Consider the following 17,084-nt stretch of genomic DNA (forward strand, 5'->3'; position numbering starts at 1 on the left):
AAGCCCGCTCAGTTTGTTGCGCCCACTCTCCTCAGGTCTGAGGCATATTTTTTGACATTCAATAAGACGTGATATCATATACTATTTTGAATTTGAAGTAACTATAGCGTGGCTTCCATAAATATAATATACCAACGTCAGTGAGATAATATATCTATATTAGGTATGCATTGCGAACTGAAGCTTTGGTATTTTTAGATCGGTTAATCATACTAGTAATAATCTATAATTAACTAATTAGGTAAGTATTGATAATCGTCGCTCCATCGAATCTTGCTCTATCCCAAAAATTAAGATCATCTTTATTCTGTTTTAATCGAAGCTAGATATAAATAACAGACTTGGCTATTAAACAAACATATATCTACATTGATCCGTTTTCTGCAAGTCAGGATTACCTACCTACTACTAGGTAAGTATTATAAATCCATACTAATCAGGATTCCGTACAAAATCAAACGACAATACACATTTTAAATCATTTATTTCTCACTTTGCGAGACAGGTACTCTAAATAGATATGAATGTTACAAAATGACCCCTGTAAATAAGAAAGCAGACTGTAAGTACTAATTAATAAACTTTTAAATTTAAACATCTCCCGCTTATTAACAAAAGATGCCAAAATTACTAGGCCGTTAATACGATTCCTAGGTTTCTTAATTCATAGTAGTTGATGACACAGACTTACAATATACTAGCGTATACATACTAAAAGGCCTGCGAGAGAGAATGTCTCTAACGAAGATAGATACAGCAAGATAGAAAAGGAAAGCAAATATATTGTTACTGTAACCGATTCTGATTGAGTCGAGTCGTAAACAGTCAGACACGCTTCAAACTAGCTTCTTAGTATTTTGAACTATCTAACGTACACATTTACAAATCATAATTGGGCACGTGTAATCGGGTTGTCTATACAGTAGTATATTGTAAGTCGAAATCATTAGCCGGTGGCATTTTAAAATGACATTTCATAGTGATATATGCCGTGACTTTATTTAGATCTCTTTGTACGACTGTTGAAACGTAAATATTGTATTCCATTCGAGCTGTTGTACGCTGAACCACTAGAAGTTGACTGGATATGGAGGGGCAGCAGTTACCAAGTACACGGAATAGGAACGGTCACAACAAAAGTGAGGTTCGAAATAGTTAACATGTGGAATATGGAATGTTTAATGTTATAAAATGAAAGCACCGCGCATATCATACTACTTACATAAATAGTTAAACAAGTAATTATATTTTGATATATTTTTAATTAAAAATAATTCTTAGGTAATTCTAGTTTGTGAAACACGCTCAGACGTAGTCTGTGTACGAGATTCTATTATATTGATAAACACTAAAGTATTGTTAAACATTAAGTAAAATGCTCTCAATTTGTGTTATTTCGATAAAATCAAACTTCATCATTAGTTTGATAATTTGTTAACATACAAGTACCTATATTGTTCGCTATTCAAAATATAACAATAACAGTAACACGATTCAAATTATATTTTATCAATATAAAAAACGGGAAGGTGGTTTTTGGTGAAAAAAAGTAAACAAATAATTATTCGAACCTCGTACTGAGTTTGTAGTAGACTTGTTCTGTATTTACTAAAACAATATTTATGTTATTATCACACGTTGAAAAATGTAATATGGCGCCCCTATCTACATTGTTTCTAGACGATCTTGATCTTCATCCGTTAGCAGGCGGTCAAGCTATGCCTTCAATATAGAATCAATCAAATAACTTTAGTTGATTATGATTGTGTAGGGAGGTGGTATGGTATTGGTAGTGGGTCTAACAATAATTAAATAGATCAATATAAAGTCAATTGACTTTTGAATTTCTAATTAGAAATTAGATCCAAATATAAAACAATGACATTTGTGCGGTGTATGAGTTAAAAACTGTCAGTCAAATAACGAAGAAAGCCAACCATTAAATTATTGTGAAATGCGATACGCTGTATATCTCTAGCAAATATCAAAACTCGAACATAATCCACTATCAGATGCTATTATAAATAAATTTGACAGCAGATAACATTATCCAAAGTCGATATGAGAAAGTGCACTTTAAAATTAAACGGTAACTAATTGGTAATAATAATAAAATAAATCTCATATAACACACAGAGACCAGATTTGTGCACAAAATTGTAAATAAATGCGGTAAATATAAAGAAATACATTTAGTCCAAACAAACCCAAATATATTAACACAACAATAACATAATATCACAATGTTTGGAAAATGTAGCCAAAGAACCAAACCAGATGGACCAAATTATATCACATTTATTGTTCTCTTCGTGATCAAGTGATCAAGTGATCAAGCGAGACAGAAATATATTTGTAATTCATAATAAATAATAATTATATATAATTCATCTAAAACCAGGCCAGCTGGTACAAACTCGACATATTCTTTGCTTTACACTTCATTTTTTTTTCAACGTCGCCTCTGCCTGCCGCTAGGTTTAATCAACAGATGACAGATCAAAGTTTAATATAGCGCGATTTAGATTATTAAGATAGGAACAGACCGCCATCTTTTGACGTCAGCTCCTTTTAATAAATCACCAATCAAAAGTGCTGTCTGGCAGCTGACGTCACGGCTCCGTCCCAGATCCAACGCGCAGTGTTAAATCACAAAAGTCCAATCTATTTACTAGAATATAACAGTAAAGACTTTAGCAAGCATCTTGAGCGGTAAGCGAAATGATAGTGAGAATATACAGTTGTGTGTGTGATACTTGTGATGAACGCTAGTAGTTAACATTAACAGATTTGTTAATGTCGACATCTTCAGCCAAGATCCGTGCCGGGGCTGCTACTTTGGTTCATTTTTTTATGGAAATTGGAAAGACAAGACAAAATAAAGGTTAACTTGATAGCAAGACGTCCCCGCGCTAATGTTTGATAAACAAGTATATATTTATTTAATTCAGAGAGATCTGCAGTATATATATATCGCTATTTTTATGCAATATACAGACATAAAACTCAACATACCTACAGATCTTGTCTTTACTTCGTCTATAACGCGTCAAATATTATTAACGCCCGTCACTTTACCGTCACTTAACATAGGAACTCGGCATTACTATCAACAATATAATATAAATAATATTGTCGTCAACTCTACAACAACACCAACAATTATTGTGCAGGTTAACATCGCTTCAAGCGAACATAACATAAGGCCTTCCTTTGTACGCTGGAATATATTCATGACATTTTGACATTATACATTTTTCGCGACATATATTATACGTTATATTATGACAACTCAATTTTAATGTTTAACATATTATACGTCACAAAACAAAAACAATCTTAATAATTTCCATATAAAGATTGTATTTTTTATTATGGTATATTAACACCATTTTTAATTTATAAAATATAAATTTCACGACTGTCGTCTGATTTTATATCTAAGTATACCTTGCAAATAAATTATATAGAAATCAATTAATGTAGTTATTATTGTGAAACAACATACAACTTGACTGGTGACAAACTAACGATACTCGAGGACGTTACATTTGGCGATCGATCACCCGCGCTCGCACTGAGTACACGATATAGTGACACGTCACCGACTTGCTCATGACTGGCGCAAAACGACAAATAAATAATAAAAAAAATATAAATATATATAGTTTGAAACTTTTTGGATGGGTGAAATCTCGTGAGTTCACGTCTCCAAAATCTTTATACAGCTGATGTATTGTGCAACATTAGTATATACCTTATAAGTGAAATTTTAATGGATTTAGTGAAATATAAATACTGTGCATTGTTGAAATAGTGTTAATGAAAATATGTTATAAAATAAATTAATCGTTAATAAAAATAATAAAATTTTAATATTTAAAATGAACAGCAAGACGTGAAAACGTGAGTTTTCACGTCTCGCGGCAGTCTCTAAAACTGCAATTTTTTATTATTAATAAGATTGAGATTCGCCAGAGTTTCATCAGTCATACTGTATACTATACTATATTACAACAAAAACATTTCTTAAACATAATTCAATTAGTGACAAAGTGTTTTGTAGAGTTCATGAACACATTCCAGCGTATGCATATTATATATCGCATTGTAATATTATAATAATATCACACATGAAGCGTGCCGATATTATATTAAAGGTAAACAATAAATTATCAAACATTCACATATACATACATACCACACATATTCACACTGTGATTCAGATATCAAAAACTATATAATATTACAAATTTGTGACATTGATCATCCATCGAAATGTCCGCCACGAATGTTACCGTGGACTATTAAAAACAACTGGACTCAGTTAACATTAATATGGGTTAACACGGCTGGGGAATGGATTTACTACTTACACTCCGCTCGTCCTCCGGTCCGGTATTTCCGATATTTAAAACCCACTCATCTCTGCGTAACTTTTTGAGTGAAACTTGTTAAGATGTGATATTGAATTTACTTCATGTCACAAAAACGTGAAACAATATTTTCCTATTAAGAACATCCACGTCACACACCCAGTAACCGACTATTTTCAATAAGATATAGAACAAGACCTCGGTGGAACAATCTCCTGCGGGCCTGCGCTTGTTTGATCAGGCACTGCTGACGTAATTACTATTACTATATCCACCATATTATAGTAATAGTAATTACGTCAGCTCAAATTGTTAGTGTGTCTATATAACACACGTCACTATAACAACATTATATAAAGTTCCCAATTTCAAAATGGCCGCCTTGACAATTAAATAAAACATTTTTCTATAGAAGTACATAACGGAATTCGTGTGCGAATCCGCCTGGCATTTAGCCAGTTATCCGTCTACTGGCGCTTCAATTGGCGGACGATGCTACGTCTCGATATAGGATCTAGGTAATATTATACTACCAATAGCCACACTTGGAAAAATAATATGCTTGTTGATAAACATACAAACTGGACTGCCTCTCATAGGAGAAGCAGCGAGTACAGACATACATTTGCTACGGTTTTTTTATCTTGATACATAGACATATTAGTTTTATCTCGAGCAGCGGTAGTATTAGAGTAATTGAAAGGAGAAGAGATTCCATCAGCCCCACTCGATGAAGTCCCCACCTGTAGCACTTCCGACACTAGACACAGATAAATAATGTACTGTCGACCGACATAGCCTCTATCCTTGTTTATTACTCTACACTTGTCATATTAACCTCAGTAGGTCGGCAACATTGTGTCACGAGTCGACTTATAATAATGACTAGTTTGCCGCCATGACAGTTCATTGTTTATCTATGATCCCTTATACAAATAATTTAGTGACGCTCACACAAGAGAACCTTCCGCGACAGATCTTTCAATCACAGCTATTATTTGAGTGGTGTTTTATCGAGAGGGTCCCTGTATACAATGGTGGCCGACCTGATGAGGTCCGGCTCGTGGTCCGCGGTGGCTGGGGCTCCCTTGTCGTGCGCCATGAGCAGGCCGCCCGTGAGCCCCACGAGCGCCCGGTCCAGCCAGGTGACGGGGTTGGCGTACAACAGGCCGCCCTCGTAGAAGCCGAGGTGACCGCCGTGTGCCAGCTCCAGGTACATCGTTTTGTCGTGCGAACCTACAACAGAACATTTTAAATATCATTTGTAAATCAAAACTACTGTCCCACTAGAACTAAACAAATGTGTTAGGTGGGGGGTACAGTGCCGCGTCACAGAGGTGAGAGATTAAAAGCCACTCAACCCTGGCCTAACGTAATTTGAGGTAATTTATTAAGTGAAACTTAATAAATTATGGTATATTAAATTTACTTGATATCACATAAACGTGAAATGTTTTTACTTGTCCTACTAACACAATCCCGTCCGACACTCCGTAACTGACTATTTCCAATATAGATAAAGGTCTCTCACAAACAATTTCCGGGCCCGCGCTCGCTTACTCCGGGCAATGTTGTGTTAATGTTAATGTTGCTACTATACTCTTGCAAAATATCAATTAAATAATATTGTTTTATATATACCACAAAAAAAGTATATCGTAGGTGTCTTGTTAAAGTTATGCCGAGCTTGCGGCTAGATGAAGTTGTATTGTGATGTTCTGGTGTGAGAGGTATATGAGAGGTATAATACTCGGGTGTTATTCCGCGCTTCAGATACAACTCATTGCTACGAGCGTGCGGGTATCTCACTGACAACTTATAAAAATCATTGACACATTTTCTTTACTATGTTTATTTGATCGGAGTAAAAGTCTCCTCAAACATGGAACGAACAAACGAACACAAAACGAACAAAGCTAGGAATAAGAAAAAATATTTTAGATAAACAAAACATATATAAAGTACAGTATTTGTTCCTCCACAGTACGGTTTTCAAAAAAATTTCTTCTACGTCCAGCAAAACTACTGAATGAGCTTCTTTGTGCGGTGTTTCCTGGACGATACGAGACCGGTAACTTAAAAAAAGCGCGTTCACTTTTCTGAAAGGCCGGCAACGCTCCTATGATTCCCCTGATGTCGCAATAGAGTGTGTGAACGGCGGTGATCACTAACACCGGGAGACCCGCACGCTCGTTTGTCCTCCTCTTGAATAAAAAACTTTTAGAACACGTTATCATTCCTAATAAATAATTTATGGGCACAATATGCTACTACATCCAGATATTATGTTCTAAAATTAGGAACAAAGTTTTTAAGTTAAACAGACTCCACTGCTAGTCCAAGTTTCAACAGAGAATCTTTTAAGGCGTTCATTTTATGAACACTGAATGATCTATAGATATGTATTTTGGGTGCGACCCTAGTAGTTTTCGATGAGTTTTAATATGTAAATACAAGTGGGAGGCTCCTCTGGACAGAATGCCGGCTATAATATTTCTGTTGAAGGGCACTGGAGCTAGTCCGATTACTGGGCAAATGAGATTTAACATCTCAAGTGTCATGGGAAGGCCCCTCATCATCGTCGGGTTCCTCTTGTAATCTGTACTGACTGACAAACTCCCGCACGACGGGCAGCAGCGGCTCGGGCACGATGGGGTCGTCCCTCGCGTTGATGAACACGAGCGGAGTGCGCACGCCGCCCACGTACTGCGACGACGAACTCCACTTGTACAGCGCAGCCACCGACGGGAACCCGTGCACCCTCCTGCAAGCAAAAATATTACTCAATCTACGATATGTTCGTCAGAAGAACATACAAGAAACTAAACAACGGCCACTCTTTTCAATCAATATAATATATACTTTACAATTGTTGTAAACATCCAATATATGAATCGTGTTCAAAATAATAAATATTTATAGCATTCAATAATTTATTCTCGTGTTTTTGAAAATATTATATCTGCTTTCGTATCGTATTTTTTAAGAGACAAAATTATGTAAGTTGTAGCAGAAAAATGATCCCGAATGAAGCTCCATTTCGTAAATTTTGTGTGAAGAGGTAACGGATAATTGTTTTTACGACATAAAATATCAAAATTTCAAAGCAAAAATTTCCCGCTAATTGGAGATAAAGAAGTAATCTATTTGTGGCAATTTTTTGTTTTATTAAATTTAGTTTCATTTCATCACAAACTATACCGAAAAGTATCTTATTTTTGTCGGATTTGCAAACACGTCCTTAACATACATTTAAGCAACTATTATTTTCGCTTTTATTTAAATGATATTGCTCAATACACACTGTATTTTTGTAATAGATGTACATATTTTTTGTATAAGTATAATACTACTTAATACTAATAGTAAACAAATAGGGCGTATAGAGAATCAGATTATATTCATAGAGATGGAGATCATCGAACGAATGAACTTACCATTAAGTTCATTCGTTCGACGATATGGAAAAGTATTTGGTAGAATGGTAGGAATAACTTATGTTATAATTCGGATTCCGATGATAAAAAAATCTTATAATATTATTATAAAATAAAAAAAGCAAATAAGCGATCGAGTGATTTCCGTCAGGAGCGAAATTAGTTATTACAATTTAATAAACTGTTCAATAAGATACGAAAAGTCATAGTCAAATAAACTTTATTCAATTAGGCCTAGATAGAGCCTTATGCTGGTTGACAACCGATGAAAACAGGCCAGCTTTATTACTTAAGTGTGCATGAAAGCTGCATTTTCACTCGCGATTTGTATATCACATTGTGTTAGTGTGCGTGCATTGCTCACGTGCGAGACGTTTTCACAGCTGTCACATTGACGTAAGGTTCTGTCAATGTATTAATATGTATTGTTTCAATATTATAATAATGATATAAGTGGTCACCTCGAGTAAGCCTCGTCCAGATCGGGCAAGGTGCCAGCAGACACGATCATCTGCTCGTCCAGGTTGAACCTGCTCTTCATGTCGGCGCTCAGCAGCGACCGCTTGTGGCGCGTGATGATGTTGCGATAGTTGTCTGTCATCACGTACAGGTACAGTCGCCGGAAGTTCTGCCACTGCAGGAGGTACACCATTGTGCTGCAACCAAACATTTTGCACCTAATGTTAAATAATAATAAACTAAATATATTAAATTTACCGCGCCAAACATCACAAATGTTTTATTAAACAGATAGTTGTTAAAACCGGTGGAAAAGTATTGCAACCTCTTTTTAAAGTAAATATATTTTGTCAATTTAGTCGAATTGACACACACACAAAAGTCCAATTAGCCACATTTATAATTTGATAAAAGCTCTCATACAAAAATATGCTGGTGTCCGCTTATACTACAAATGCCAAAAACGATACCCTCGAAAAGATGTCTAAGTCACAATGACAAAATTTAACAAATAAAAATTCTTTCAGGGAACCTAGCATTTTAATAACCAATTTCCCGAATTATTTTATATAAATAAAAATATTATATTTGAGTGTTTGTTTATCTCATTATAGGTTACTTCAACTTATTAGATTGAAATCCATTTCGTTAGAGTGATAAACTAATAAATAAACATACAAAGTTTCGCCTTTATAATATTAGTATGATTTTTGATACAAAACGTTAAAAACCTCCGACTGAACAGATTTTGATCAGGGATACAGAATAGGGACAGACTGACAAACGTAAAATTTATAGCAACTCTCTTTTTCGTCAGGGTTTCAAGTAATACTTAATTGCTACGCCACTGTCCAAATCGTGTTCTAAATTCAAAATATTGCTGCCTATTGACCAACTTAACCAACTGAAGCAAACGCAGCTATGTATAGATATGTCCACGGAACAGAAAAAACTAGTGGAAGTGACATTTGGGCGTTACCTTGTGGTCACTATTGTGTACAAATGTAGTGAGACCAGTCATCTGAATCAAGTGACGCATAATTATGTTTAAAAAAATACAAATATGCCTTATTGTGCCATTTTGGACTGTAGAAATAATAGCCGCAAAAAAAAATATGGCCAACGGAAGGATTTCGTATAATTGGTAATCATAATTTTCCGATTTAAAAACAATTATAATTTTTTTGTATTGTGCAAAATATACAATTAAAAAGTAACCATAATATTACGACGTATAGTTCATTTACCTTCAAGTTTAATCGATGTGACTTATGTTAGAATAATTAAAGTAAACAATAAAAGATATCTTACTACTCAACAAGTGCATGTACATGTACATATCGATATAATTTTATCGAAATAAATTTCGTCCTTTATAAATTGTATTAAAGTATTGCCCTTTTTTCCATGCATCATGCGATAAGGGTGTAAGTAAGCAAAATATCATAATATGGTTATGGTAATTGTGTACAAGTGAGACTACGATGAATTCAAATTAATAGTTTTAATTGTCTTGTAGATACAGCTAATTATTATTTAACAAATATGTGTAAGATTCCAGTTAAACTAAATAAGCGTTAATTTCTAAGTATAGACGAACATTTTTTTTAATTAAATTTTAATATTTGGCATATATGAGGTTCCACCGATAAGGTTGAGTCGAGGTATTTCCTCGTCATAGTATTGTAAAAAACACATCTAAAACCATTAATTCTGAGAATGTTTTCCATCGTTGTAGCATATGTACATTATAATATAAAATATCATATATTATAAGACTAACAAGATTATTTATACTTCATCAGTACTTATACCTTCTCTTTTTATCAATCATTCGTTACTGCTTGTTTTGGAAATTTTCTTTCCGCACGCGCATTACGTATAGAAGCAGTACGGGTTATAAAATCTCATGTCATGCTGGCCCCTGTGTTAATACAGAATAACGATAAATACTTATAAAAAAAAACTTTGCGCCATGCCGAATTTTTACCTCCGGCATGTATGACTCGCAGCGCGGAAGGGTGCAAAAAAAATACCACATCACATCCCACTCTGCTGACCTATAGTGCCACACGCGGCGACAGCCTAAGAAGCGGGGCCGTGTTAGGCGCGTGATCAGCACGGCGCTCCGGATGAGGCAGTGGTCCGACGACCCCAGAGGAGGGTCAACGGAAACTAGGTAGCCGTCCCGATGTGAGGTCAACAGTGAAGATTTTCCACATCTGGGATTCGCGTTGGTACAATAATCAGTTGCGTCAGACTATATGCTAAGGCGCACGTGAGCCTAGCCATTCGGCGTGGTGGCCGTTAAAATCGCCAAGAAACACGATTTCTAATCTGTAGCCATTCGGATGTGGACGAGGAGCCGGTCAGTCTCTGCGTTACCGCTATGGGACCTATACAGGCAAGCGGAGATTCGCGGATGGGCACTACCACTCAATATGGACGCCACTTGTTTTATATTTATGAATTAAATAAACTAACACACCGTAAAAGTAATGAATGTTATTTGCAAAAGAATTTTTTACTGACGGAAGTAACATTGAACATGATATTAATAATTTAATTCTTTTTATTCAATTATTTATTAATAACACGGCTTTAATTAATGTAAGTATATATTTAATACAAATTAAATCTTCTTGTCTTTCAACTTTTTAAGAATATTTGTTATATACTGGATGTGCTAGGTGGGACAAACAAGTGCAAACAAAAATAACATATTTTTTCTATGAGCTTTCAGATAAGCAAAAATAAGTACATAAATGTATCTGTTAATTATTCCTAAAGTTTATTATAATTAAGTTTTACGTCAATCACACACACTTTTTCTTTGTTTCAGTATTTAGGGCAAGACTAGGTATTCATAATAATATTAAATTCTTATCGATTTGTGTGAGAAAATTTCATGCTAGTGCACTTGTATAAGTGTCTAGAAACGGTCGCATATCATTGATGACAATTAAAATAGCTTATTACTTCATTATATATGAATAATAAATGAAGGTTTGTCTTTAAGACATTTCATATTCATACTTGGTAAGTATGTAGTCAATTGAGACTTATGAAAAACATATTTATTCATTCGTTTATTTATATTTAGCCATTACTATTAGTATGCAAACTTGTTCTTTGTCAAATTAACTTTTATTACGTAATATATAAATTACTTAAACTATATAATTATTTTGCACTTAGATATCTATTCTATTTTATTCGTATAACATAGCTGAAAATCGGACACGATTCAGATATTAGATAGAGCACCTTATAAACTAACTTTTAATGTAAATGACAGGTATTGTAAAATACTCATTTATTTAAGAGTGCCCGTCGAGTTCCTTGTATGTTCTTCTCACGACTTCTATTTTCTCCAAACATATTATGGTCGATTCAATAATTTAAATGGAACAAATTAATAAGTAAGAACCTGTTAGTGCTGTTCTAAAAAAAGTTCAAAGAACTTAGGTTCTAAGACATCCAGTAGGTTGTAGAGAGATTTAGCTGGAATACCTCCCTTCGATGACATGTAAGTAAGACATTAGAATGGCCTTGTTGGGCGGGGCGGGGCAGGCATGAATATGATCGACGGATCATATTTCAACGAAATTAGCTTCACCGGTTGACAGTCAACGCTCTTATTGAAATAACGTACGAATCTCCGCGAAAAAGATGAATTTTGCCGTCCAGCACTTTAATAATGTGTCAAAAAAGAAGCCTGAAGCTCTACCATGAACATCTATTTATTATTATTGCGATACAATTGACGACCTAAAATGAACTGCTTTGCTATTTCATACCACGACGTCATTAGAGCTGTCCAATTTAGGTTGACACCAAATCAAGTCGGCAATTGAATCGCAAACTGTTATATAGGATAGCTTATGTGTCAAAGTGAGCGATTCAAAAAAAGTTGCTACTTTGTTAGCGGGAATTTAATCGTTTTGTTAATAACTTTAAAACAAATAGTGAAAGCATAAATAATTCAAAGTATTTCAGCTAAATATTTTGTGGTTTTTATGTTTCAATTTAAAAAGTGACTTCTAGAGCTATTTTTATTGTAGATGGAAAATGACAACGAAATAAACACAACACGGCGAAAAATAGACATTTAAAACACTTTGATATACTAATTATAACACGTAGTTTCCTTTCAATAATAGTTTGCTTTAATTTAACGTTCAAAACGAATCGTTACAGCAACAGCCGCCTCCTGTCAAATTAAACATGGAGGTTCTTATTTCATCTTTTTATTTTACGAAAACACGGTATATATATTACTATTATTTAATAAGTACTGAAAAGGGCTCAATGGTTTATAATTTGACGCTATAAAGCGCAATTTTTAATTGTATTTTTTGTAATTTTTACGAAAAAACCTTCTAAAATCATATCAAGTAGGTTTCGAAACGCTACGCATATGTTTCGAGGAAAAGAGACAGGCCTATACAAATTCTGTAGAGCACTGTAGAGCGTCATCTCTTTCTCACTCCAATATCTTTCGTTCATTCTTCTTATGCGATTCAAACGCCAGTTATATATAGGCACTTCATGGTACGAATCTTAGCAAAACAGGTTAGTTACCTAAACTGAATTGCATCGGAATTGAATGGCTAATTAAAATTGGATTGTAGGTCTGTAGTATAACAGCCCGAGAAGGGATTTGTTTTCATCGGTAGGTCCAAAAATCTTCAAATACAAGTGATATAAAGCTATTTGATATTGAAATTAATAAATATATCAAAGTTTGAATCCATGCGTATCGATAGGGTTGTACCTAATGTCAACAATGTTGATATTAAGTATGTGTATACGCAAAAAATCCGTGGCGTAAAAACCGCGCCATCACTATGATAAAACAATCATAATTAAACCGTTTTCTTAACCTTTCAAAGTTTTTTCTGGCCGGTGGCAAATTTGGCCGTAAATGGTGGAGTTTTTTGGCTGCACGGACTCCGGTCCCCGACTCATGGAAGTCAGCCCTTGTCTATCTGATCCGAAAGTACTAATGGCGCGGAGACAGAACTCATACTTGTAACAATATGGCTGACTGGCCGCAGTATTGTCACAATCTCGTAGTCAATAGATACTATTTGTGATTTCCATATAACATATTTTTTTTTTCAGAATTACAGCTGTTATCGCTGTCAGCTGACCATGTAACTGTTAATAAAATATATTTTATCAATAAACAACGCATGCGTGACAATTGTGATTAGTATATATTATTCGATTTAAACGTCAAAACCGATTTTTGATATTCGGGTTGTTCGTTATGCGTGGCACATCACTATACTCATGTACCCATCCATGATCCATCGTGAGCTGTCAAGGAGGCGTGCGTTGGCCAATTATAGGGCTGCGTTAGTGGTTACGTATGTGTGCGAATGCTTGTGTTTATTTGACTAGGGCGTGTAGTATAACATAGTGCCGACAGTGGTTCCCATACAAATTAATGGCCATTCTAATGTCTTTTACCTGTTCTGTGGTTTTTGCCATATTTGTTTCTTCACAAAGGCGTGTATTTTTTTTAAGAATTATGGTGTTGTTAAATTATAATTAGGCTATATAGAAGCGATCGGTTTATAACAATATGTTCATGTGGTGAAAACTATATCAATAAGAACAATTAACAACCACTTAATACCAACGTGAAGTGTCTACCTATGTAATATATTGCCGTTATCTTTACAAGTAGCATGACACTCTACCGGAACGTAAGTATCATATTAAAAAAGAATGCTGGGAGAGTTTCTTGCGCCGCTTCTTCTCTCTCAGAGCGCCATTTGTTTCCGAAGCGGTAGTAGTATCTAGTAGTATAAGAAATGACATCAAAAAGAATTCTAAAGGAATCAATTTTGAGAAAATAAATGCCTTTATGCCTTTATTCTATCAGTAGTTAGTAACAGTGTTAATACTCTACGTAAAAATATACGTGCAAGTGTTTCATTATACAGAGATGAGGTAAAGCCAGAGGAATCTGCATTTTTCTTGGCATTTTTTTAAAGAAAAGAAATTAGTTGTATGTGGCGACTTTAATGTAAATATTAAAAATATATATAGCTGCTCCTTAGGTGTGCGATTGTTTAATCTGTTCAAATCATTTAATCTCTCTCATTTGTTTGCGGAGCCTACTAGAGTATCTGCGACTAGCGCCTCGTGTATTGACAATATTATATTCACTGAAATTGTTCCAATAAGGAAATGTATTATTAGTAAATTAGACGCGGGCCATTTAAGTCAACTAATAAAAATTAAAGACATCAGATCTATTCTGAAAAAACAAGTTAAATGTACTCCTGTAGTAAATTATCGATTAAATCAATTGCCTCAAGTCCAATTCTCTATTCCAACCTCAACTTAACTTGGATGCCAATACAATGTACAACATATTTTTTTTTGAATCAAATACTCAACTGTTTAACTCTATTTTCATTTCAAAATCATTTATGCCAAAAAATACTTTATCTTTTAATGACTGGGCTTGCGTTGATTTACGCAAACGTAGACAAACATTGTATAACTTATATGATGAGGCGATTTAATACAAGTACAAATTTTAAAAATTATGTTAGGTTATATTCTAAAGAGATCAAAAACAATTGTAAATTAGCTAAGTCTCACAACATAAGTTTAAATATTAAAAATAGCAGTGACAAAATAAAAAGTAAGTTATCAGTTCAAATTAAAGATTAGTAACATAAACATAAAAACAGATTCTGAAATCGCAAATGCATTTGAAAAGTTTTTTACTGATATACCGGTCTACTACAAAACATCTAAATTCTTCACCTATATCTGCAATTAAACTGCCACAGAAAAACGTATCTTTATGTAATACAAACTTTAAATTTAAGCATGTTGATCGCATAGAGATTATTAAAACTTTTAAGGCCTTACAAATAAACTTGGTATAAAGTTATAACTGATGATAAACAAAGAAAATGCAAAATGTTTACAATATCGTTGACAACTCTGTCAATACAATGATAATTTTGAAGTTTTTCGAATGACAGCTGCCTTGCAAATAAACGAGGGAAACGTTATACGTCCGAACAAACCATTCGTAAGCAAAATGTCTATTTGTAAACATTTTACATATTCTTGGTTTATGCTTAGTTATAACTTTATGCCAATTTTATTTGTAAGGCCGTTAGTGTCTAGTGCGCTAACTTCATAACAGCGTACTACACGGTGGCCTCATGCCTTTGCCATACGGCAACGTGAGCAAACAGGAAGTTAGTTAGCGTAAAGAAAACTAAAGATCTATGGGGAATCTCTGTTAACGTGGTTGAAATCAGTAATAGAAATTGTAGCCACAGACTTAACTTTAATTTTCAATAAGTGTGTAGATTGCGGTATATTTCCAACCTAATGAAACAAAGCAAGATCACACATCTATTTAAGTCAGGCGATAATGCTGACCCCATTAATTTTAGACCCATATCAGAACAACCAACCTTTAGCAAGATTTTCGAAAAAAATATGTTAATGCAACTAATTGAGCATTTTTGCAATAATAACCTCATACATAATAAACAATATGGTTTAACTCAAGGTCTTTCAGCCACAGATGCTAGTATCGAGGTAATATCAAATATTTTGGATGCGTGATCACAAAACACTCCTAGTTTTGTGATTTATCCAAGGCATTCGACTGCGTCCATCATGAAACTTTACTTATAAAAATTTACCACTATGGGGCTAGAGATATTTCTCTAGATTTAATAAACTCGTATTTATATAGTTGGATTCAAAGAGTAGACTTATTGGAAAAAGATCAACTAGCCCTATCATATCAATGGCCTCAATCTTGGGTCCTTTTTCTTCTTTAAAGTATGTATATCCTTTCCAATAAAAAAAGAATCATCGAAATCGGTTGGTGCGATATTGAGTTATTCGTAAATTATACATTATACTATACGTATGTATAGCAAATTTAAGACTTTTATGGTTTTCTCACGGATGCCATTGTCTTGCCATTGTCATTGCCCAAATTACAATGGGACCACATCATTATCAAAATCGGTTCACCCAGTCGAAAGTTTTGAGGTAACAAACATAAAAAAAGGAATATCGACGAATTGAGAACCTCCTCCTTTTTTGAAGTCGGTTAAAAGAATAGTGATGTACATAATGTCAATATTCGAAACAAACATAAACTTGCAATTCCATCTACTAGGCTCCGTAAAATTGCTAAATCTTTTAAAGTGGATTGTGTTATATTTTATAATTAACTCCCAAATTATATTAAAATATTATCTATTAAAAATTTAAATGTATCGTAAAAAATAAGTTAAGGCCTATTACTATGTTAAAGATGTTATGTTAAAGATAGTTGGAATTAATTTTCTTAATTTTGTTAATGAATATTGTTATACTCATTTGAATGCTACTGTAACTTTTGTACTTCATTCTGACTTTCACTAAATTACTTATAAAGTTTTACAGTGAATAAAGTTTATTTTAATTTGAATTTGAATTTGTTGAACGCTCAGTAATAAATCAAAAAGAGTTCTATTCCAAATGGCTACGGTATTTGACAATAAATAGCGTAAAATGCTTTCATATGCAGCATAAAAGTGGAATAATTATCGTCTGCATTGCTTCATTGTATAAACTATAGCACACATTACCAAAGTAAGCGCGCGCCATAGATATATTAATGTCATTTATATTTTGAACCGCGTGTCCTGCCGAGTCTATTGCTGAGCCAATGTTTCAATATGGGGCCGCCCTTGTTACAAAACTTGTAAGAAACTGTAAAACTTTATAAGTAATTTAGTGAAAGTCAGAATGAAGTACAAAAGTT

At 34.0% G+C, this 17,084-nt stretch overlaps 1 protein-coding gene across 2 annotated transcripts in view; it reads right to left on the reverse strand.

The window, feature by feature from the left end:
* Positions 1–467: 467 nt before the first annotated feature.
* The window catches only part of LOC126972731 (abhydrolase domain-containing protein 2), a 45,198-nt gene continuing 28,581 nt past the window's right edge, over positions 468–17,084 (reverse strand). For both annotated transcript variants that reach the window (XM_050819649.1, XM_050819648.1), the window contains 3 exons: positions 8,275–8,469; positions 6,986–7,140; positions 468–5,612 (listed from right to left, as the gene is read on the reverse strand). In XM_050819649.1, coding sequence (XP_050675606.1) covers positions 5,371–5,612; positions 6,986–7,140; positions 8,275–8,469 — 592 coding nt within the window. In that variant the 3' untranslated portion in view covers positions 468–5,370. The remainder of the gene's footprint in view (positions 5,613–6,985; positions 7,141–8,274; positions 8,470–17,084) is intronic.

The sequence above is a fragment of the Leptidea sinapis genome, chromosome 27 (assembly GCF_905404315.1).
Source record: "Leptidea sinapis chromosome 27, ilLepSina1.1, whole genome shotgun sequence".
Lineage (NCBI taxonomy): Eukaryota > Metazoa > Arthropoda > Insecta > Lepidoptera > Pieridae > Leptidea > Leptidea sinapis.